Source organism: Corapipo altera, unplaced genomic scaffold, assembly GCF_003945725.1.
Source record: "Corapipo altera isolate COAL_440 unplaced genomic scaffold, ASM394572v1 61286, whole genome shotgun sequence".
NCBI lineage: Eukaryota > Metazoa > Chordata > Aves > Passeriformes > Pipridae > Corapipo > Corapipo altera.
Window position 1 is genome coordinate 1652958 of NW_020884907.1, and position 24105 is coordinate 1677062.

A 24105-nucleotide genomic window follows, 5' to 3' on the forward strand; every position below is an offset into this window, starting at 1 on the left:
ATTCACCATCTTATATGCTGGGAATAGCACTCAATTCAGAGAGCTTTCATGAATGTAGCTCTTGGTTACTGCAACACTTTGAGAAACAGGTAATTTTGTCTTTGAAAAGTAGGCAGAGTTAGTTCTGAGTGATAAGGATGAAGGAATACAGGTACCAGAATACTAGACAGGTAACTGTGGACATGAACTAAACCCTCAATAAGACAGAAGTCCTAACGAAGGAAAAATATGTTGTTGTAGCACAACAAAGAAAAAAATAAATATAACCCCCCACGTACATACACAAGTTTCTGGAAAAGCCTCTTTACACAGAGTTCCAGTTTCTGAGCCATACTTTCTTGTGTGTCTACAGACTTTATCCAAGTCTAGTTTTAAATGCAATTGATTTAATGCTAAGGAGACTCTCTACTGTCACAGAGGCAGATATGGAGGTGGCACACTACACTATGCAAGTGACAGGAGTAATTTCTGATCTGAGAACCTTTTTATAGTAGACAGAGGTTGAGTATCAAAATATTAATTAGCTGATGCAAAGGTGTATGAGCAATGCAGGGTGAACAGTAGCAAGTAGTGGGTACATGGATGAGCTTTATATCATTTTCACAGATCCTTCTGTACTACATCCTGAGCACACGATCAGATTGCAGACCAGGGGCTATGGTGCAAAACTACTCACAGGTATTCTTCAGAAGGCTTTTTAAAATTATATTACTAATGTCAGCAACAAAAGATCAAGAAGGACATTATCTTAATGACCTCTTCCATCACAGACTAGTGGGATCACAACTTACAAGGAAAGGCTAATGTTGATTTAGTATTCTTTAACCTGGGATAAACTTAAACTCAAGAACTATTAAGTCCCAAATTCCTCCAATGACATATAAGAGTTGTGAGTTGACTGCTAGGAAGACATAAGCCAGTGGGTTGCATTCGATGCCTGCAGGAGTACTGGAGGTCAGTGGCCCTGTCTTATAACAGCATTTAATCTTCAAGATAGCTGTGAGTGGGTATTCAGATCATCTCTGCTGTCTAGTTTTTGCAGAGAAAAACTTACTATTTTCCATGCAGTACTATACTCAATCTCCTGTCACAACCTGTTATCAGGTTTTTGAGAGTCAAAGATCACCTTGCTGTGTTTCAACTTCAAAGGATAATTAAAAATTACCAATCTATTAAAAATGATAATGGTTATTTGACTTCAGTAAATATTCTGAGATCAACACATGCTAAAAAGGAAATTAATCCTATCTGACTGCTAACTAAATGAAATTTTTTAGTCTAGCACCAGCTACTCTAAACATCTGTCAGCTCAGTAATATTGAATTCAGATCTTAAGTGAAGTTAACCTTAAATTTAAGGGAGTTAAACAATTTAATATCCTATGTAAGGGAGACAGAAACTTTACTAATCTTCACATTTTCTCAAGTTTCTCCTATCTTGAAAATGCTCAATGTTTAACAAGTTGTATCCAAAGGTATTTTACGAATTCCCAACAGCCTCATCTGGCAGTACCTGAAGTAATACTGTTCCTCACTAATAGAATATGAAGAAATTGGGGGATATATGTGAATTTTTCTATGACAGTTTTGTTCTCAACTGAAGTAAATAAACATTGTAAGGTGTGTACACATACATATCATATCCCAACATTTATTGTAGGATGTGTAAATTAAAATTATAAACTCTCCTGACTTTAAGTGGCTTCACATTTTAGCTACCTCTAGGAAAAACCACAAGAAAGTCAAAGTCACTGCTTGCCATATTGTTCAGTATCAAAGAAACACAAATCAACTAAATAATCATCATGTTTTTCTGGCTTCATGAAAATTAAGACATCAGAGTGATTTTAGACTATAACCTCTGACAAGCTTGCTAATATATTCCTTTGCTACAAATACTAATCGTACTTTAGAGTGAGCATAACTTGGGTAACATTAAGAGTTCAACACATACATTCCACACATTAGTACAAGTGAACAGTTGTTAACAGCTACTTAACAGAGTACACAAAATAAAGCAATTTTCTATACACTACAGTTAAGAAATACCCTAAAGAAAGCTGTGTTTTTTAAAAAATCAGTCTAGCATCTTATATTTGCACAATTTTGTATATTACACATGCCTGGTACACAGTCTGTGATTTGAAGTTTTGTACTAAAAAATGTCAAGTGAACTTAGAAAAACATCACACAAAGACATAACTACAACACTGCATCTCCACACGACTTTCCCTGCAATATACATAGCAGTACTTCTATTTGCTTGGGTCTAAGTCTCCAGCTCCCTTCTCTACAGATTTTTATTTTGTATTGCAGCAAGCACAGTATGTATTTGGCACCTTGAAATCAACTTTTTAAAGAAGTAATATATATGCGATGAGAATCTGAGTCACTCTTCTCATTATATTCAGAGGGACAGGAACTGTGGAAGAGAGTATTACAGGATAAGAAAATGTGAGGGGAAAGAATGACATAGAAGGAAAGAAGGAACTGGAAGACACTACAACACTGTCATTCTCCCAATCCCTGCATTTGCTTTTCCTGACTTGGGTGGCATAGCTGGAGCACTTGCTGCTGATGACTGAGGCATAGTCGTTGAGAACATCAGCCTTCTCTTTGTCCAAGGTAGCCAGGTCTCCCATTTCCCTGTGGAGAGGTCCCACAGTATTCCTAGCCTTTCTTTTCCTTGTAATAGATCTACAGAAGTCCTTCCTGTTATCCTTGATATCACAGGCCAGACTCAATTCTAACTAGGCCTTGGTTTCCCTAAGCTTACCCCTAGCTTCCAGTACAATTTCCCTGTGTTCCTTCCAGGCCACCTGTCCTCATTTCCATTTTCTGAAAGCTTCTTTTTTGGTCTGAGTTTGCTCAGCAGCTCCTTATCCATCCATGGGGGCCTCCTGGCATTTTTGCCTGATTTCCTCCAATGTTGCGATGCATCATTCCTGAGCTTGGAGGAGGTGATCCTTGAAATTCAGCCAGCAGTCTTGGGCCCCTCTGCCCTCCAGGGCTCCATCCCCTGGGACTCTACCAAGTAGTTCCTTGAAGAGGCCACAGGCTGCTCCTCCTGAAGTCCAGGGTAGTGAGTGCCATCTTCACTGCCCTGAGGATCTCAAACTCCACCATCTCATGGTCCCTGCAGCCAAGGCTGCCTCAGAGCACTAAATTCCTCACTCTGTTGGTGAGCACAAGGTCCAGCATGACACCTGTCCCTGTTAGCTCCTCAATCACTTGTGTAAGGAAGTTGTCACTGACACATTTGAGGAACCTCTGGGATTGCTTGTGCCCTGCTGTGCTGTCCCTCCAACAGATATCAGGGTGGTTGAAATCCCCCATGAGAAATCAGGGCTTGTGAGCATGAGGCTACTCCTATCTGCCTAGAGAGGGCTTCATCCACACCATCCTCCTGATCAGGTGGCCTGTAGCAGACCCCAGTATAACATCCCTTGTCCTCCCCTTAAACTTCACCCAGACACTCTCAGCTGGCTGCTCATCCTTCCTCAGGCAGAGTCCTATACTCTCCAGCTGGTCCTTGACAGAGAGGGCTACATCCCCTCCTTCACTGGCAGCATTGGGATAGATAGGTGCCCTCCCCTGAAAAATCTAGTTTAAAGCCACATTCACCAGATTGGCAAGTCTCCAACCAAAGATACATTTTCCCTCCCTTGTCAGACTGATCCCACCACCTCCCCAGGAAATCAGGCTTAGCAAAGCAAGTCCCATGGTCTGAGTAAAAAATCCTGACTACAGTCCCATCACTTTTAACATTTGCTGACCTGTCAGATTCAGCTGGCCATTTCGAGACCCTCTCCTTTGACCTGAAGGACTGATGAAAAAACTACTCGAGCTCCAGAGCCCTTTACTGACTCTGTAATCCCCCAGACTGCTGCAAGCTCTCACTTGGAACACTAATAATCAGTGGGTTTAACTAGGTTTGGCAGCTTCTCAGTGACATTCCTTATCTGGGCTCCCTGAAGGCGACACACCTCTCTTGAGAGCAGGTCAGGCCTTTAAGAGATGAGTGCCTCTGTGCCTCATAAAGCAGAGTCACCCACTACTATCACCCACTGCCTTTTCTTGGTTGAACTAGTTGCTAATTTCTTTATTTGTGGAGCAGGTTGGGCTGTCCCAGTTAGCTCCCTCTGTGTCAGGTGTTGCCTCATTAGCCTGCAGAGCTACAAAGCTAGCAAACATTCAGTCTTTGTACCTAACAAGTTTTCTTAGCAATCTCACAGCTATGTTGGGTAAAGAACAAGAAAACCGTAGAGCCTTTTTGGGCAAACATGAAGGAATCACAGTAGTCTGAACACACTGAAGAAAAATGGTTTCCACTGGTACATTCTTGTTTAGTTTCCTATTCAACAAAACCATTACAATGTCATTAAGATTTTAACTGTCAAATGTGTTACACTAATAGCAAAGTATCATTGCTGCTCCTCTACCATTCACAGAAGAAAAACCCAGGTGTTTGAAGTTACATACCTCTTGTATGCTCTTATTCTTTTCCATGATAGTAAGAGCAACAGCTGCACATTCAAGTGTAGACAGACAGGTGTTCGTTGGCTGTGTACGAATTACATATTGACTTGAATGATTGGTTTTTAACTGCACCTGAAAAATAGTAAACTCTAGTAAAATAAACAGGTCAGGATAGCAAACAGGATACCTATTCTCTACACCAAGCAAAACACACTCCCTTTCCCTTTGTGGTCACTTGCCTTTTTTTTGCTGTTTTGGCTCCCAGTAGACAATGACCTTATGCTACTGTTAAGTGTAATACTGTAACACATCTGAGTCACCATCAGAAACAAAAACTGCACATCTGTTACTGTACAAACATGTAAAGGAAATACAATTGTTTCCTAGAGAAAGATTAAGTTAAATTTTAGCAACCACAGATATGCTATAACAAAAATAAAATTATTCACTCATACTTGTTTTATTGCACACTCTAAACAGATACATAATCCCGTGCAATGTGCAATGGCCATATAGTCACTAACACTATATACCTTGGCTAAATATTATTTGTCAAGTTCTGGATTAAAGATTTCTAGAAACCACACTTATTCATATAATGTACTAGGTCACTGATTAGGGCTATTTGCTCACCTAAATCATGTTTGAAAATTACTTAATAGCTCTGCCTCAAGCAATAAACACTTTACATCTTGCAAGTTAAAGGTTTTTTAAAAAAAAAGAAATTTAATTCAACTACTCCTTGGCCTGTTTTATCAGCTCCAAAAGCTTTTACTAAGTTTATAATCAGTGGTTGAAACAGCACAGAATTTACACTATTAGACTCTATGTGAAAATTCAGATATTATTCCTTCATTTCAAAGATTTCCATCTCCACATACACTTAAAATGTAATTTGAAAAACAAGTAATGTTTTAGCAATATTCCTAACCAAAAATTCTCAGTTCCTTTTCCAAAAAAATTCTAGTACAGAACCATAAAGCTTGATGAATTATTCTAAAAGAGCAAGGGGGTTTTTTTAATCTCATCCAAAAAATTGCATTTTGATTCTTCCTGAAAAAATGAGTGACTGATTCCCATGGCCATCATCATATTGCTCCCATTTTGCTTGCCAGAAGTCTGTCAGCATTCCTCACTTCATTCAACACTTTCCCCCTTCACTTTCTCATTTTTGTTTTTATTTGTAATGTTTCATTTTCCTTCATCTCTTTTACATGCAATTACTCATTCTCTAAAGTTCAAGGTGGCTCATTTACAAAAGGAAAACTCCAAGCTGCTGAAGAAACATGAATGAATAAGATCAAATTCCACTGCTTTACCTGATCTCAATTTAATGCAAATAAAAAATAAGAAAATAAAAAGAAGGCAACAAGAGAGAGAAAATGCACTCTGGAAAGTACAAGTAAGTTAGCTATAAAACCTCAATCTACTAAAATACAAGAAAACCCAGAAAACTGTAGCCTTTATCAACTACCTCCTTTATTTGGTATTGAAAAACAAGATAAGAATAAATGAATTTAAGAGACAAAATGTAGAATTTGGACATCTGTATATCTAATGAAATTAAAAAGAAAATTAAAAATAAAATTAAATTAAGATTTTCATTTGTTATTCCTCAAGGTTTTCTTTGGTTTTATGCTTCTCCTGGTACCATGTATAGATCTTCATCACAACAGAATAGGAACACTAGTTATTTGAAGTATACAGAAATCTATGCTGCTGGAAGCTTATAGTCCCTACTTAGAAACTTACAGACAGGTATCAAAAACCAAGGTGAACTCAGTCCACCATTTCTCCAACATGTAACCTGAGCAGCAAAGCAGACATATACCCACACCTTTTCTCAACAGCCACATTCTTCACAGAGTATCTCTACAGAGGTCGAAACCGTCTAATGGACTACCTGCAGCACAGGGGCTTCCCCCTCCTTGGGCAGTGCTTTAAGGCGCTTTTTTTGTAGAGTTTGGAAGTAGTTGTGTCTGCTGGTTTCTATACTTCATTTCTTGGGTGTCATGCTGAAAAACACTTATGGTAATCAGCACTCCAGAGGAAGAAAAATTATTCATGATTGCAAGACAACTTCTACAGAGAAGAAAAGCTGCCTGCACTATGCCACTCTGTGGAGCTAAAAGGTCTGTAAGTTCAGCTCTTAAACAACAGACAATGTATAGAAGGGCAACTTTCTAGTTCTAATAGCAACAGCAGCAGCAACCAAATTCCTTCTTTCCTGGGAAGAATGTGAAAGGATGGAAACAAGTGATGCCCATCCATTTTTCTGAAATATTACATATTCCCTGGGATAAGATTAAAATACCACAGACAGTGGTGGAGATAGAGGAAGAATAGCCAATCAGGACAACTTTCTGCTACAGTTTGTCTCTTTGGTTTCTTTCAGTATACACTGTACCCTAGTCTTTAATCCAGGGCCCAGTACCTAAATAAGTGATACTTAGTCACCTGAAATACAGTCAGGGTAGCCTTTATCTATCGCAAATTGCACAGGCTCACCAAAGTTTTTATCTGAAACTAGGGACATTCACTGAATCAATAAAACCGACAATGCGCTGCTACAAAGATAAAACAATACAGAAATTGAAACAAATTAGTATAGTTAATACTTATTTCAGACATGGGATGAATATCTTCTTGAAAAAAAATGCCTAGATATAGGAAACATTTACTGTTCTCAAACTTGACTGGGTAGGAGGACGACTTCTGTCATTTTCAGCCAACAGGTCTAAAACTTGTCTTGTCTTTTGTGGAGTTAATAATTTCAGGTAGAGTATTGCAACAGTCTCATGCAAAGGACATATGGATTCTTTGTCAGTCCCTTGCATATCTCAAATCCAGGTGAAAAAGTTTAATACAGATTTAGAGAAATGATCATCTCCAGTTAATTTAAACAAAATCACATTATTTACCCCTGACATTAGACTTTAAAAACTCAGAATGAGCATACATAAAAATCCTATTCAAGAACATTTCAAAACAACAATCATGATATTTTATAAGCACTTCTCCATTAAATAACAAATACCACTACACAACAATTTACTTTTCTTTCTTTTGCTTCAAAGAAATTTGCAAATCATATGTACACTCTGAAATAGTATTAGTTTCTAACAAAATATAGCAATGCCAAGTTGGAAAAACAGCAGCTGATTTAACACCACACACCTAAATAAACAATAACATAAGACAGAAGATGGAAGCTATCTCAACCAATTCAAACTAGAGTGGAATTTAGATAAACTGAATGCAATTACTTGCTGGAATTTAGCCAAGACACTGAAATGAGTGTATCTATTCTCTGTAAGTTCAAGGGAGTTTGGGGACTTAAGTTTCCAAGCCATCAGAAATATGAAGCAAAACATAAAATCAAATTTTATTTCTACTGTAACTCAACACCTGTGGTTTCCAAAAGCCTGAATTTCAGCAATTCTCACAAACTGCTACATTAACTTAATAAACACTGGTTTATCTGCCAGGGCACCACTCAATTAGCAGATCCTATAGACTTTGAGCATTTACAAAGGATTTGAACCACAGTAAAAACAGTGACCCTTCAGTGTTTCTCAGGGCTGAGTTTTTCTTCCCGGGCCTTCTTTGGACATACCCCAGGCAAGTAACGATCCCAGCTGATCCCATTCAGCTGTTCAAAGCTGATGGAAGAAAAAGTGTTGCCTTGATGGGGTCGAAGACCCACTGTTTGAAATTTTAAAAATTTAAGCCAGTAAAAACAGGAAATTGATTTCTGCTTTTATTATAAATAACAGAACTGGAGCTCTCACAGAAAGCTCTACATGTTTTTCTCAGTCCCCTCCTTAATGTCAATATACTTAACTTTCTACCTTTTCTATGCCCATTTTTTCATCATTACTCTTACTAGCTTTACTATCCAAATAGAATCCAGCATTATCCAAAATTATATTTGGAAAACATGCATCACCAACAACTCAAAAAGGCTACAAAGTTAGTACATCTGTCTCACAGGGCACACTAAACAATTCTTGCCTGTCCTGTTGTCTGCAATAACACTACAGGCATCTCAAAACAGGCAGAAGCACAACATATTATTCTGTGGCTTCTACAAAAAACCTAGTACTTAAGATCCCCTCTTTTTTACTTACGTGTCTTTACAAAACCTGAATTTCTATTTGGGAATTAATCTCTAAACTCTCCAAGAATGAAACAAGCAAGCACCATCTGTCCTCCTGCTTAACATAGGCAGTAGTTATTGTTCATATGTTCTATTACTTTAATAAGTATCTCTCAGAATTTTTTTAAACAAAAGGCACAAAAAAACCCCCAGAAAGAGTACAACCATATCCTGCCATCTTCCCTGTCCTTCTAGAAACTAAGAAAAAGTTGCTTTTAAGGTGCTGTGGAGGAAGAGCATTTTCTGTGTTCTACAGCACAAACAACCTCAGACAGATGATGGGTGTCAGGTATGGGAAGATTTTTCACTCAGTATCCAGTTGGCACAAGTACCTTTTACCTGTAAGCTAAAACAAATTTCTCTTTTTGACAAAATTTCATACAGTTAAATAAAATTACCTTTCTGACAGAGAAAACAGCCTGAGTAAATTGAGTCTCAGCATGCTACTGAAATTTAAATCAAGAATATAAATAAATTATTTTGTTCAAAATCTTGGCTTTAATTTAAAGTGACATCTTAAGAGCACTCTGTTTCTAAAATACTGGAGGGAATAACTGCCATGCAAGTGTCACAAATGGACAGCTGGAAAAAGCATACGAAACTGTCACAAAACCCTCTATCCACCTTGCGCGACTTTAATGACTGGAAAAAGAGAAATATAGCCCCCATTATTAAAAAGGGGAACGCAGAAGACCTGGTGATCTACAGACCAGTCAGTCTCACGTCTGTGCCAGGTAAGATCATGGAGCGGATACTCTTGAAAACTGTGTATGACGGTGGTACAGCTCTGGTGGACTGAAGCAGAGCAACTGACATCGCCCATCTAGACTTATCCAAAGCATTTGACACTGTGCTGCTGGAGAGACATGGATTTGATGGATGGGCCACACAGTGGATAAAGAACTGGCTGTATTGATGCACAGAAAGAGTTGTGGTCAACAGCTCTTTGTCCCTGTGGAGACCAGTGATGAGTGGTGTCCCTCAGGGGTCGGTACTGGGACCAGTACTGTTCAACACCTTTGTCAGCTTCATGGACAGTGGGATCGAGGGCACCCTCAGCAAGTTCACTGACAACTTCAAGTTGTGTGGTGCAGTTGATATCCTGGAGGGAAGGGACGCCATCCAGAGGGACCTGGTCTGTGTAAACCTCATGAAGCTCAACAAAGTGAAGTGGAAGGTCCTACACCTGGGTCCTGGCAATCCCCAGGCACACCTACAGGTTGGTTGGAGAAGTGATTTGAGAGCAGCCCCGTGACAAAACATTTGGGGTTGATGGTAGATGAAAAACTCAACATGAGCTGGCAGTGTGTGCTCACAGCCCAGAAAACCAACCCTGTCCTGGGCTGCATCGAAAGGAATGTGGCCAGCAGGGCAAGGGAGGTTCTTCTTCCCTTCTAGTCTGTTCTTGGAGTACTGCATCCACTTCTGGTGTCCCCAACATAAGGACATGGAACTGTTGGAACAAGTCCAGAGGAGGCCACAAGGTTGATTATGGGACTGGAGCATGTCCCCTACAAAGACAGTCTGAGAAAATTAGGGCTGTTCAGCCTGAAGAACAGACAGTTGTGTGAAGACCTCATAGCAGCCTTTCAGTATTTGAAAGGGGCCTATATGGAAGCTGGAAAAGGACTCTTTGTAAGGAAATTGTAGTGATAGGACAAGGAGTAATGGGTTCAAATTGAAAGAGGGGAAATTTAATTTAGATACTAGGAAGAAATTCTTTACTGTGAGGGTGGTGAGACACTGGAACAGGTTGCCCAAGAAGGTCATGGATGCAGCAACTCTGGCAGTGTTCAAGGCCAGGCTGGATAAAGCCTTGAGCAACCTGGTCTAGTGGGAGGTGTTCTTGCCCATGGGAGAGTGGGTGGGAACTAGATGATTTTTAAGGCCCCTTCCAATCCTTGACATTCTATGATATTTAGGAATATCCATGTAAAATGGTGAAACAAGTCAGAGATTATATGGTGACTTTCAGGTAAACCTGAAGTAATCTGTTCAATTTCTAGGAAATATTTTGCAGACGTCTTTGACAATTTCCCAGGAACTCTTCTCTTTAGGTATCCCATAAACCCTTTCTCTCAGGCAATTTATGGTGTCTCCATATGGTGTCTCTGGAGTCTAATGTTAGACTCCAGAGTCTCATTACTCCAACAAGCCTCAGGATATCTCACTGCTGCTACGGTGGGATTCTGTGGTAAGTATATAATATTCTCTGTGTGGAAGAGAAGCATAATGACTTCTGCTGAGCAGTGGCTGTGTGTAGGTTCTGCCTACTTACACTCTTTTCAACCTACACAGTAGAACTGAATTCAGAGTTGCCATTCAAATTAGCTCTTTTGCAGGTCAAAATCAGAAACCTTCTTACACCCTTATAAAACACATCTCTGTAAGATCAGTGCCCAGATTTTCTTTCATCAAGTATGTTGTTCATGTATGAAAATACATTAAACCTCTATGTGCTTTCAAGAATGCCCTTTCTTTGCTTCTGGAACCAAAACAATTTAAGAACCATACTTCATTGCTGGGGGCTATTATATGATAAAGATAAATGGTCCAGAAGAAATCAGTAGAACTACTCACTGAATGACTTAATGTTCATAATCTGAATATAATCCTACACGATGTCTCTCTGTCTCATGACTATGTCAAATGACAACTATTTTTAAAAAATCACCTCTAGTACTTCATTATGTCTCTTTCCTGTATAAACAAGTTCAAAATAACATAAGTAACCTGTAATTTGAGATATAGAAAAATATTTGAGAACGCCACAAGTAAATCCTGGGAAAAAATCAGTTTTAGTGTTTCCAGATACTCTGACCCTTCTTAAGACATCTTTTTCAATGAGAATAACTCAGATTGCAGAGTATTTTTCTACTGTGTTCCTTGCTTTCACTCTCAGATGCAGCTGATTGACAAGAAGATAAAGTAAATTGCAAAAGGAATGTGTCCTTCAGAAACAGAGATTCTTACATCACACTCCTAAGAATTTTTTTATTTTTTTTAACAAAACAAAGCAAAAGAAGAGAAATTTGGGGGAAAAAAACCCCAAACACAAGCACATGCACTTTATCCACCCCACCCTTGCCAGGCTGAGTTTTTAGATTGCCCCTACTGTGCTTCAGCCAATTTCTTGGGCTGGGCAAGGAAGTAATGAATGTAAAAAGGAAATAGTGCTTTTAAAAAGTAAATCAGAATAAATACAAAGCTTTTATGATCATATATGATATGATAACATTACATTTTCTACATGTAAGAAATTGTGGTAAGTGAACCAAGACAGAAAAAACACTGATAAAAAAACATTACTAATAAGATAATTTATCTAAGGAAGACAAGTTTCTCACCTAGCAAGCTTCCTACTTTGTAATTTATTCTGTGTAAAGACCAGAGAATTTGACACATAAACATGAAACTTCCATTTATTAAACAGTTCAAAGAACTGCAAGCTAAATATTTACTAAAGTTAAAAAATGGCAACCAAAATAGATACCTCACTTTTCCAAATATATCTGTAATCTAATCTGTATATCTACATTGATCATCTTTACACATGATACTATATGAAGTTAAGTGAAAATTCAGGTCCCAAAGCCCAATTCTGCTTGAAAGAGAACCTGGTCATTCAAAATATTTAGTGCTATGTATGCAGACTGTTTTGACAAAGTCCAACAACTACTTAATTATTCCTTAGGCTACATAGTTCTGGTTTTAATGCACTATGAAATCAAAGGTCTAAACAAAAACACAAGACAGTTTTCAGTGACCTTCTGAGTACTTATTTTCTTCTATGAAACTATTTACAATGGGCCCTTCTTTCTGCTTATGCAATAATTTCTGAAGTGTTTTAACTAGGAATCCCACATCAAAGTTTTTGTAAGAATTCAAATTTTTGGCATCTTCTCAAAGATGCTAACAGAATTCAACAGTTTAGCACTTGTCACGTCTTGTAAAGTCAAATTCAATTGTCTTCTCTTTTGATTGTAAAATAAGGCAGCAGAAACACCAGCAAACTTCAGTAGTTTAGAAACATCACCAAAGTAAACAATGCTTTGGAAAGTTACTTCAGATGCTTATGCCCATCTGTATACTTTGATACTTAACCACAGAACCGTAAAATGTTAAGGGTTGGAAGGGACCTTAAAGATCATCTAGTCCCGACCCTCCCAGCCATGGGACACCTCCCATTAGACCAGGTTTCTCAAGGCCTTTCTGGGCTGTGAGCACACACTGCCAGCTCATGTACAGTTTTCCATCAACCACCAACTCCAAGTCTTTCTCCGCAGAGCTGCTCTCAATCACTTCTCCAACCAACCCGTAGGTGCGTCTGGGATTGCCACAGGCGTAGCACTTTGTTTTGTTGAACTTCATGAGGTTTACACAGGCCCATGCACACCTCTCAAGCCTATCCAGATCCCTCTGGATAGCATCCCTTCTCTCCAGTGTGTCAACTGCACCACACAACTTGAAGTTGTCACTGAACGTGCTGAGGGTGCCCTCGATCCCACTGTCCACATCACTGACAAGGGTGTTGAACAGTATCAGCCCGAGTACCAATCCCTGAGGGATACATACATTCCCCTTTGTTTCTTATATGAATATTTCCAAGCACAAGAGGCACTAAAAAAAAAAAAAAAAAACCAAAACCAAACCAGCAGGCTCTACTATCCTTACAAAAAGCAAAATAGATTTGCCTTCAGTTAAAATAGCTAACTGAAATAAAGCCCAATGAAGACAAGCTGTAGTTTTAATCTAAAAGTAATAATTCTAATTCCTGTAAAAGAAGGCAGCACAAGCCTGACTCAAATATCCTAAAAATTAACAGCTAAGAGACAATGAAACTGTAAGGAGAGGAAAGCCCTCACAGCTAACGCATTACAGAAGATAGGACTGACCCAGTAAAGTCTGGACTATGCATTTTGCACAAATAACTGAAATAGCGTCTGATTATGGTCTCCAGTTCTGAAAGTGCATGGTTTTATCTATAACTAAGGAATGAAATAATTCTGTTATATGAAAATAATTACATTTAAGTGCAAGTCATATAGGGTACACCTGGCACTTTGTAAAATGACTATGCATTTCCAGCTAATTTGCATGTCTTGCAATTCTTTTGTACTTAAAGAAGGGAAAATCCAGAAATTATTTCTGGTAATACCTCTCTTGTTCTGCTTACATTTAAAAAATTAATGTCAGCCAACAGTTCAATATTTTATGCAGCACTATTCTTTTAATAATTAATAAAACAGGAAAGTGCTGCAAGTAAATTCAGTAAGTGAACAGAGTATGAATCTAGAGAATGGGGTCATGAAATGAAGGAAGAAAAATTAATTATGTGCATTGTCACAGCCATTTAACTTTAATTACCTGCAAATATCAGAAAATTGAAAAGGAAAATTAAATACCTCAGTGTTAGAATGTAGCATCAATGCAATGACACTGTTCTTTGGAATCTACTAATTACTTCTGCTTTCTGTGATTTCTTTCTTTTTTATTATATATGAATAGTAGTAAGCACTTTTTTGGATGGGGAAAAAGCAGTGGGAGAAGCTCCTGAGAAAAATTTTGGCAAGGGCACAAGAGAACATAAAAAGAAAGACTAAAACAAGAAAAAAGCCTTCAATTAACCTAGCTATTTTAAAGCAAACTCAATCAAAATGAAATATATGTCTAGTTTACTTTTTAAAAAAAGTTCATATCCCATGAGAATTTCAAGATGGGTACAATGGTACCCATCTTGAACTGACATGTAGAGGTACCCATATGCAACTGATACTGAGTTTTTTTAGCAATTTAATATTCAGATATTTGTCAAAGAGTTTGACAGCAATTATGAAAGAAACAGCAAAAAAATAAAAGCAAAGTTTCTGCCCCAAAAAAGCATACGCTTTTGACATCTGGCAAATTACCTTTCAGTCACAAAGAAAATGCCACTGTATTCAGAGGTAATAAATACATACTTACGACTAGAAAAATGTCAAAATGGACCAGTGTCATTCAAATTAACCTAAATGTCAGAAGGACAGACTGCTGTTGATTGCTCAGAATCATATCTCAACTATGAGATAGTCAGTCTTGACCCAAAATAATTCTCGGTTCTCTCCATCTGATCTCAGCCTTCTCAAACAGCAATTTCTGCCAGTCCTTTGTTCTCTAGAGTTTGAAATTGAGTTTGTTTTTTTTTTAATGTTTAGGTTGTAATGAGACAGCAGCTAAAAACTGAACACAACAAACATTTCCCAGTATGCGACAGGTTTTAGTGATTATGTTTATCTTACCAGTCATCATACCCAGGAGAGGATGTGCGTTCCTTACTCCATGAAAACAAGTTTTCTTACCACATCAAAAATTACACAATTGGAAAAAAACAACATAACTCACAAATAAAAATTTATTATCAAAGCTCACAAAAACTTCTCCACTCTAAGGATAAATGGGTTGTCCTGTGGGATTATAAGTGAAATCACCAGTGTCACACACATATAGATAAAAACATGTTTAGAACAAGTCAGTGAAAATGGAGTATTTTTCTTCCATTAGTATGAGGATGTATAGATGAATGTATACCACTTTCTGGGACCAACTTTACTACAGTTTTCCTGCTGCAACCGTTGTGGCTTATCTTTGTTGCCTTGGGTTCTGATTTGCCTCTTGCCCACCTGCACCCCTCATTCACAACCATACTTCTTTCCCTTGCAGAATTTAACTGGGCATTGTCCATTTATTTAGTTTCTATGGCAAAAATTGGTATTCAATCTCTCTCTATCATGCAAATTGGAAATTGTAACAAATAAAAACAGAGACAGGAGAGAATATAGATAAAGAGGGACAGTAAAAAATGCATTTACTGCTTGGCACTATTTAATATTTAGTCCTCATGTAATCACTTCCCTAAGTCTCACAGCTGTGGAAGATGAACAAGTGTATTTTTCTCTGCATCTCCTGAGTTCACTGAATAGGAGATTTAATAAAAATTAATTCAAAGTGCAAACTTAAAAAAAAGAATAAACTAAGATACAGCCAGATGACAACAGTGATTCTTGCTATTTTGCCTTTTCTTCTGTTCTGGGTGTTTTCTGTGTGTAGATGAATGGATTTTTTATATTTCTACTTTTACATTAATTGTAATCCTCTCTCAAGGTGTTCAGACAGTTGGCTATACAAGTTAAACTGTATCTGTGTTTGTGAACACTACATATAATAGTAGGAAGTTTTAACCTCCTCTAGAAGGAATTTATCTAAATAGTAGATTGCACTTTAGAATAGCTGCTTGCCCCATCAACAAAATTCTTCTGATTTTTGGACATGATTTCAGAAACAAACTGCTACTCATTCTTTAACCTTCTAGGCTTGAAAATGGCAAATCCCCAAACAAAATTTTATAAGCTAAACACACCAGAGGACTAGATCACAAAATCTACTTTCTGTTAAAAAGGACAATATAACTATTTACACAACTTGTGAATCATTACAGTTTGTCTACCAACTCCTTCATGACTCTACCTATCATTACCAGAAAAATAACAGTATTAAATTCAGTTTTTGCTCGATTATGCACGCTGTCAATTTTGTATTGATAATTCTGATATTGTTTCAAGTTGAATTGCTGACAGAAGACCCTACAGCCAATCACAATTCCATGTCTTATACCTTTTGACACTTTTGCATTTTATCTCATCTGCCACAGAGTTTGCCTTAAACTAAATGGTATTTTTTGACTTCCTATCTTGCATTTAATCCTTCAGGGGAAGCTCATGGGCTTCTCCTATGTAGTAACTCCAGCAGCACCACTTGAATTGAAAAGCAAGTGGATCTCTAAAGGAACAGGTTTTTTAACTTTGGGGTTATTTTTCTTTTAAATAAAGAGAGTGGTATGAGTGTTTTGAGCAGGCTCATTTGAACAAAGATTCCTTACCTTGCTTTCCATACTTCAACAGCAGTTCCTTCCTTTCTTATTGACACAGTGCTCCGTGAGGTGGTGAGAATAGTTCGAGCATCCCTTCACCAACTCCTACAGAGGAAAGATGAGTATGCCCTCCCAAAGAGTCCCTAGGATGACAGCATTTCAAGCAAGGTGCTTGATAAAACTTACTCTCAGGCATCCCATGCCATCTGTGAACCCATGCTCACCCAGCAGAGGCAACACAGAAACTACAAACACAATCCAGTAAGTGCCACTCACTTTGCACAGCATGAAGTTTTGACATGAGCAACAAGGTAAATTGGCGACGAATTCTTAAAGCAGATGTTGATGTGACTGACTTTGGTGAAAGACCAAAACTCTGGAAACTCAGAGAGCAGTTTGTGTTGACAGCTCCTCAGGCATATTACAAGATGGTCAGTGAACAGTTGAAAAGAAACAGAAATGCCTAAGTGTTTCATAAATATTTAATCACACCATCTTCCAAACTGTAACAAACAGATGTGGACCACATTTCTCAGAAGCTGAGAGTAAGAAAAGCTTCCCCTGCCTGACATATTGCCAAAGTTCTCTTTCACTGACTGGAGTTCTAGACAGCAGATAACCTTGACATTTCAAATTCTAGGTCCTTTTTAGAAGACAGCATATCAACTATAAACTGGCAACAATGCTTTTAATTAACCAGTTTATGAGGTCAAAGACCACAGTTTCTTGTCATCGGCAGCACCTTTGGTAAACCTTTCCTTTCTATTGAACACAATGAAGTATTTTCAAGGTTTTTTTTGGAGTATTATGGTATTTTAATTTACTAATAAATTTTCTTAACAACCTGATTATGTTGTTTGTAAATTAAAGCATGTTCAGTAGCTTGTGCCCATCCTATGCATGGAGTGAGAATGTTACGAAAAGGTCAGATAGAAGGGAGTAAATAAATAAACTTGGAAGGAATAACCCTTTGATAAATGCAGTGCTGAGTAAGAATATTCACATGATACCTTGAAACTTTGCACTTTATTGCCACAAACAAGTTCATAAGTCACCCTGAAGATCTTGGTTCAAAATCATTATGCTTACCTGCGAATGTACAACCTATTTTAATAGCTTTATTATGACGCATTTTACCATAGGATTCCTAAGATCTTATATATATATGAAGAACTGATCGTAAAAAAAAGGTTTAAGAAAGAAAACATATGGCAGCATTCACCTAGCAGGTCACATTTTTTTCTAGCTCATTTCAAGTCCATCAAACTGCGTATCAAAGAACACCCAAATTCAATCGGGAAAATGGGAGAAACTGAATGTAAGGAAAGGTTTAACCACTCTGGGAAAAATTTGGCTAGGATACTTGAGCTAAAAGCCTATCACATGTGGGAAGACAAAAACTTCAGGGGTTTGGTATTTGTTTTAGTTTATTTATTTGCATAGAATCATAGAACAGTTTTGTTAGAAGGGACTTTTCATGGGTCATTTAGTCCAACCATCCCTACTTGTCCTTGCTGAACCTCATGAGGTTCCCACAGGTCCACTCCTCAAGCTTGTCAAGATCCCTCTGGATGTAATCCCATCCTTCAGGAGTGTGAACTGCACCCCTCAGCTTGGTGTTATCTGAAAATGTGTTAAGGGTGCATTCGATCCCTCTGTCTATGTAATTAGTGAAGATATTAAATAACACTGGTCCCCATATGGAACCCTGAGGGCACCACTTGTTACTGATCTCCACTGAAGCACTGAGGCATTGACCACTACCCTCTGGATGTGACTGTCCAACCAATTTCTCATCCATCAAATCCATCTCTCTCCAATTTAGAGGAAAGGATGTTGTGGGAGACCCTGTTAAAAGTTTTACAGAAGTCCAGATAGATGACATCCGTAGCCCTTCCCTTGTCCACTGATGTAGTCTCTCCATTGTAGCAGGGATTGGAACAAGACATCTTTTAAGGTCCCTTCCAACCCAAACCATCCTATGGGTCTACAATCTGCAAGAGAAATTTTTGTATACACTATAGAAGACCCTGAACGATTTGCCAATGCAGTAAAATACAAACAGGTAAGATTTGCGCAGGATAAAGAGACCACTCAGTTAGAATGGACTCAGGTACAAACAAATGCCGCAGAGGGTATTACATTACATGTCACGGAAATCAGTCTAAAAAGGTTGCATGTTGAGAGTGTTGTATGAAGTTAATCTACCATCATATTTGATTGCTACTACTAAATAGAATGTCGACTAATTGAAATCCCACTTCCAATTAACTTCAAAAGAATTTCTGCACTGGACTGACAAATACCTTTTCAATTTGTAGTAAAGAAGTGTTTCAGTTGTATTTAGTGAAAAGATTTCAAAGTAGAAAATATCTTGTTGGCAGTGGTGTTGCCTAGGGGCATGCCGATTTAACAATTCCAAATCAGGTCCTGAATTTGAAATATTGTCTTCTGGATATGTAAAATCCAAAACATACATAGATAATGTAGTTAGATGCTTGAATTCAGCCCCTAAATGAGATTATCTTTTTAAGTAAATGCAAGAATTACTATCAAACGCCCAAGTTCACCAGCACAAGGACTGCAAAAAAGCCACTACTTACACTTCTAAGTAGTTTCTTACATGAATATAAAGTAATTGCTCAGTGGTATGGAAAAGACTATGAAATGAACTTTTAAAACTAAGGACAAAATTCTGCTATCCTTTTTTTGTATGGTAAAATAGTAAGTAAATTCAACTTAAATAAATTTAACTGATTTGTTACATGAATAAGAGAAGTAAATTCTGTTCCTAATTCCTCTTCTAACACAGTGAGATCTCACTTTAAAATTTCACTTTTAAAAATAAAAAACACATCTAATTGTCTCCTTGACTCAATAAACCCTGAAGAACTACCACTCCTCCAGAATGGCTGAAAAGTGTCTTTATCAACAGCACGAACTTTCATTAAAAAAATGTGAAACAAAATAGTTTCTATAAAAGACTTTGGCCTTATGAACTTTCAGGTGGTGAGGTCAAAAAAAGTTTGCTTCAGCTTTCTCATAAGCTGAAGATAAAGGACTTTAATAAAATAAATGGTTATTTTAAAAATAAATTGATACTGGAAGAGCCATTGAAACTGCCTGCACTGGAGTGGAAATCTAAAATAAAAAGAGGAATGTGACCAATTACAGAATCTGGAAAATCACAGAAGTGACTTTTGAAGTCAAATAGTTCAGTAGTTGGTGAAAAAAACAATAGACAGACCAAGTAGCACAAAAGACCTTTAAAAAGATTAAACAAAAAGAAAGTCTGATTTAGAAAAGTCAAAAAGTGGTTGCAGAGATATGAATCCAAAAAAGAAACACTTCGGTTAGAAGTAATTTATACCAAAAATTTATAAAGACAATGGCATATAGAATAGAGAAGATGAAAGTAAATTAGTGATTCTGCCGAAGAGAAGTAGGCACTACTGTGCAGAAAATACCACAAGAAAATAAACAAAAATAGGCAACAGGTTGTCAATTTTAACAGGTTTTAATACTGAAGAAGGTAACAGTACTTGTATAAACATGCCAAAATTATGTGACTGGCGGTTCTTGTAAAATTTACTTGTCTGTCTCTTGAGGATTCGGTTGTATCTGTTCTCACCATCAGTTGCTACTTCTTAGTTACACTGACACCACCCACTTAAGACCCCATCAGATTTCAGGGCCTGGGCATCAGTCTCCTCCTGGCTCACTGTCACCTACACTATTCCACCTTTTCACCCACTTTAGTTTCAATACTTCCTCTTTTGGGGTATGGATAGAGGGATGGAGCAACAAAATATTTATTTTGTAAAGTATGGGTTTACATCTGTCCTTAATGGGAAAAACAAAAACATAACCCAACATTAACAGCAGAAGACTATAAAAAAGTACACACACAGAAGTACTTCCTCGGAATGTTTTTCTAACCTTCAAGAACCCAGGGTCTCATAGGCTGGAAGTGAGCGCTTGGCATTTAACAACAATTTAATCCTTGATGGATTTTTCTTCCATGATTTTGTCCAGCTAACTTCCAAATTTCAAAAACATATGAATTCCAAATGTAAAAAATTCAAGTGCTTTTATACCTGTGTGAAGAACTTTGGGGTTTCTTCTATGCAGCCCACCTCATATTTCGATCATTTGTAGGCTTTCTCTGAACATCTTATAGTTGTTTGTGAATTTTTGTGCAATTTTTTAATAGGAGGGCTTTGGGCCTGAAAGGGAAAGCATGCATCCATTCAAGCAAGCAGATGTACATCTAACATTAAATAATATTTCAATGTTTTTGGGCACTGAATTGAAGTTTTCACAGAACTTGCTATTATAATCCAAAAATCTCATTGCTGATGAGTGAAGTGCCCAGTTAAGAGGTATTAAAAAAAACAAAAACAAAATTAAGATACCTTTTTTAATATGCTGTGATTAACATTTCTCTACAGGAAATTTCCTGTGCTTTGTTAATGTCCAGTTACTAAGCTTCACAGTCTTTTACAACTCTTCACAGATGGTCCTTCTCGCTACCACTCTAAATAACTCAACATTTTGATGAAATTTTATCACTGAACTTACTAGTAAGCCTTCAGTATTACTTCAGAATATGCTAAACAGCATGGATTCACTGCAGCCTCCACTGTTTTTTCTCTACAAACTGTAAAATAAAATTACAACCACTCTGAAAACAGACCAGTTACTGCTGTCTTGTTTAGCGGGTTTTTTTTATGAGACAGTGTTTCTTCTTACAACATCTAGTTTTATTGAGGGTATTCCATGAGGGTACCTGCCAAGAGTGACCTCTGCACACCGCTTCAGTCAGATTGCTTCTGAAGGAACCACAAAGCAGGGGGGTAAAGCGTCCAGTAAACTTGCAAGATATGTTTCCTGTTTCCAACAGCTGCACTGAGTTAGCGCAATACTGTATATATAACTCTGGATCTTCTAATTCTATTCTTTATCAGATTTTACATTAAGTTATTTGCTACAAGTATTAATGCAGTCTACCTAGATATGTGGAAAGATACACAGAAACACAGCCAATAACATGCAGCACTTGAGGAATAATCAGGGACTGTGATAATCTTAGACTGCGGAGATGTTCAGACTTCCTGGTGCTCACAGTTGCCCACACTCTCCGTGTTGACAGGGTGAGATGGCAACGAGGCATGACTGTCTGCAGAAAACTGACGGATCTAGATCTGAACATAAACTTTGTGGCCAAAAGATCATTCTGGGATACTTTACCCTTATTTCAAGAATCTCCTTTGCATCAAGTGTCCTTGAAGTTTAAAGCACTGGCAGGAATGACTTTGCAGGATGCATGTCCTTACACACATATCATGCAGTCTAACACATAGGAGATTAGCACCTCTTCTGATACAGGTATTTTGTGTGCCAAGTACTGATACGTGTATACAACAACAAAATGATACTTACAATTTTAAATTACATGGCCCTCATTAAAAATGCTCATATAGAGAGCCCACTTTGCATTAGTTGAAATCATTTCTGACTATTAAAGGTTGTTTTTCTCAAGGGTTACTGCAAATAGATGACCTCAATATTGATAAAAAACTCCAGCATCCAAAATCTCTATACGTTCACTAAAATTACTGCAATAGACAGTGTGTGGTAAAACCTCTGAATTACAATCAAAGTCTGTACACATACATTCTTGTAATTTCTGGGTGTTTCTGCCTTATATTCTCAAGACGGTATTTGGAACTCTCACCTCTCAGAAGAAGAAATACACAAATCACTTTTAACTGTTTAAGCCCTAGTTACAGTAAGTCAGATTTACTGATGATTCCCTGATCTCAAAGCTACCTCTTATTTTTAAAAAGCTCTAGCAAGACTGCAGGCAGATCTGATAAAAGTCTTTAAAAGTCATATCCTGAGCTCTGATGAAGCTGGTTAGGAAAATAAATTCCACCTCAGGGATGGAAGGGTGAGGAGGGAGAAAGAGTAAGAGTAAGAGAGATATCAAGTGTAATCTTAGATATGAAAATATCAACTTGTGTGAGGAGTAGTGCTTGAAACAGTACAAGCATACACTAACAACCACTCACCACTAGTCAAGCAGATTTAAGCATACAGTGCAAGCTGAATTGAACAGTAAACCTCAAAGGTTAAAAATTTGCTGTGAGAAACCAGATTTCAGCTGATGATACCAATTTTCATATAACAAAGAAAGTATAAGGAAAACAAACCAGATGTGTCAGAAATTGTGAAGGTATGATGGGAAAAGAAAATGAGGTGTTGAATACATGAATAACAGGGATACTGTGATGAATGCATAAGCAGAATGATTTGTTGGCACAATGCTGCTTACACTATTATGCCCATCAATTAGCAGAAGAGTGTCTCAACAAAGAACTATAGAGCCACAGTGACTATGAAACTACCTATAGCCTCAAACCAAGGTCACTCATCCACAAGAAGGCACACCATTCAGATCAACAGTGATTTAAGCCAGAAACAGAAAGTTACACAATCTCTGCAAATGGTAACATTACAACTGGAATTACCACTTCATGAAAACATTCTATAGTCTTCCAAGATGTTTACAAAGTATTTTGTCACTACAAAATGTCAAGGAATTACAGATTGTTAGATATAAATGTTATGCATAACAATATAGGAAGAAAAAGTAAAATAATTAACACTGTATGCCCCATTCCTGACTTTCTAAAATCAAATTTTTCTTGGCTGTTAGCTAAACAGATATCAGCTTAAAAACAGAAAGAAATAGAGTTTTCATACATAATTCTACATTCACTTAGAATTATTTATTGATACCTGTACATTAATTCTGCTCCACCCCCAAAATTCTCAAAATCACATGTGATTTGACTGGGGTGATGGGAGCTACTCTAGAACCTGGGCAGGTAAAGTCCCTTTGGCATCACCATGGCACAGTGCAGCTCCTGGTGCCACTGCTGCTCAGTCTTGTCTGGCACACTGACACACCCCAAGTATCGTTTCTGATGCAAAACTACCATTACCTGGAGCTGCATCACTACTGTCTGCAGCTCTCAGGGGACACAGAAAGTTATTCTGTTTGATAGAAGGACAACAACAAAAGAGAAGCAAAAAGCAAGAACCCAAACTTCAAGCTTGACCAAACATTAACATGTTGTTAAGGACTCAGTCCAAATGTCTCTTAAACACAGAGGCTTGGGCTATTGATGACCTCTCAAGGAAGCCTGTTCCAGTGTTTGACCACCCTCTCAGTAAAGAAATCCTTCCTGATGTCCAGTCTGAGCCTCCACTGGTGAAGCTTTGAGCCATTCCCACATGTCCTGTCACTAGACCCCGGAGAGAAGAAATCAGTACTTCCCTCTCTGCATCCTCGTCGCCAGGAAGCTGCAGAGAGTGATGAGGTCACCCCTCGGCCTCCTTTTCTCCGTATTAGACAAGTCCAAAGTCTCAGCCTCTCCTCAGGGGAAATGCCTTCTAGCCCTCTCACCAGGTTGGTTGCCCTCCTCTGGAGGCATTCAACGACCTTCATATACTCTACCAGTGGTGGGGCCCAGTACTGAGCAAAGCTCCAGATG

At 37.9% G+C, this 24105-nt stretch overlaps 1 protein-coding gene across 2 annotated transcripts in view; it reads right to left on the reverse strand.

The window, feature by feature from the left end:
* Positions 1 to 24105, reverse strand: part of DTWD2 (DTW domain containing 2) — a 79119-nt gene that overhangs the window by 2176 nt on the left and 52838 nt on the right. For both annotated transcript variants that reach the window (XM_027652541.1, XM_027652542.1), the window contains one exon: positions 4482 to 4610. In XM_027652541.1, coding sequence (XP_027508342.1) covers positions 4482 to 4610 — 129 coding nt within the window. The remainder of the gene's footprint in view (positions 1 to 4481; positions 4611 to 24105) is intronic.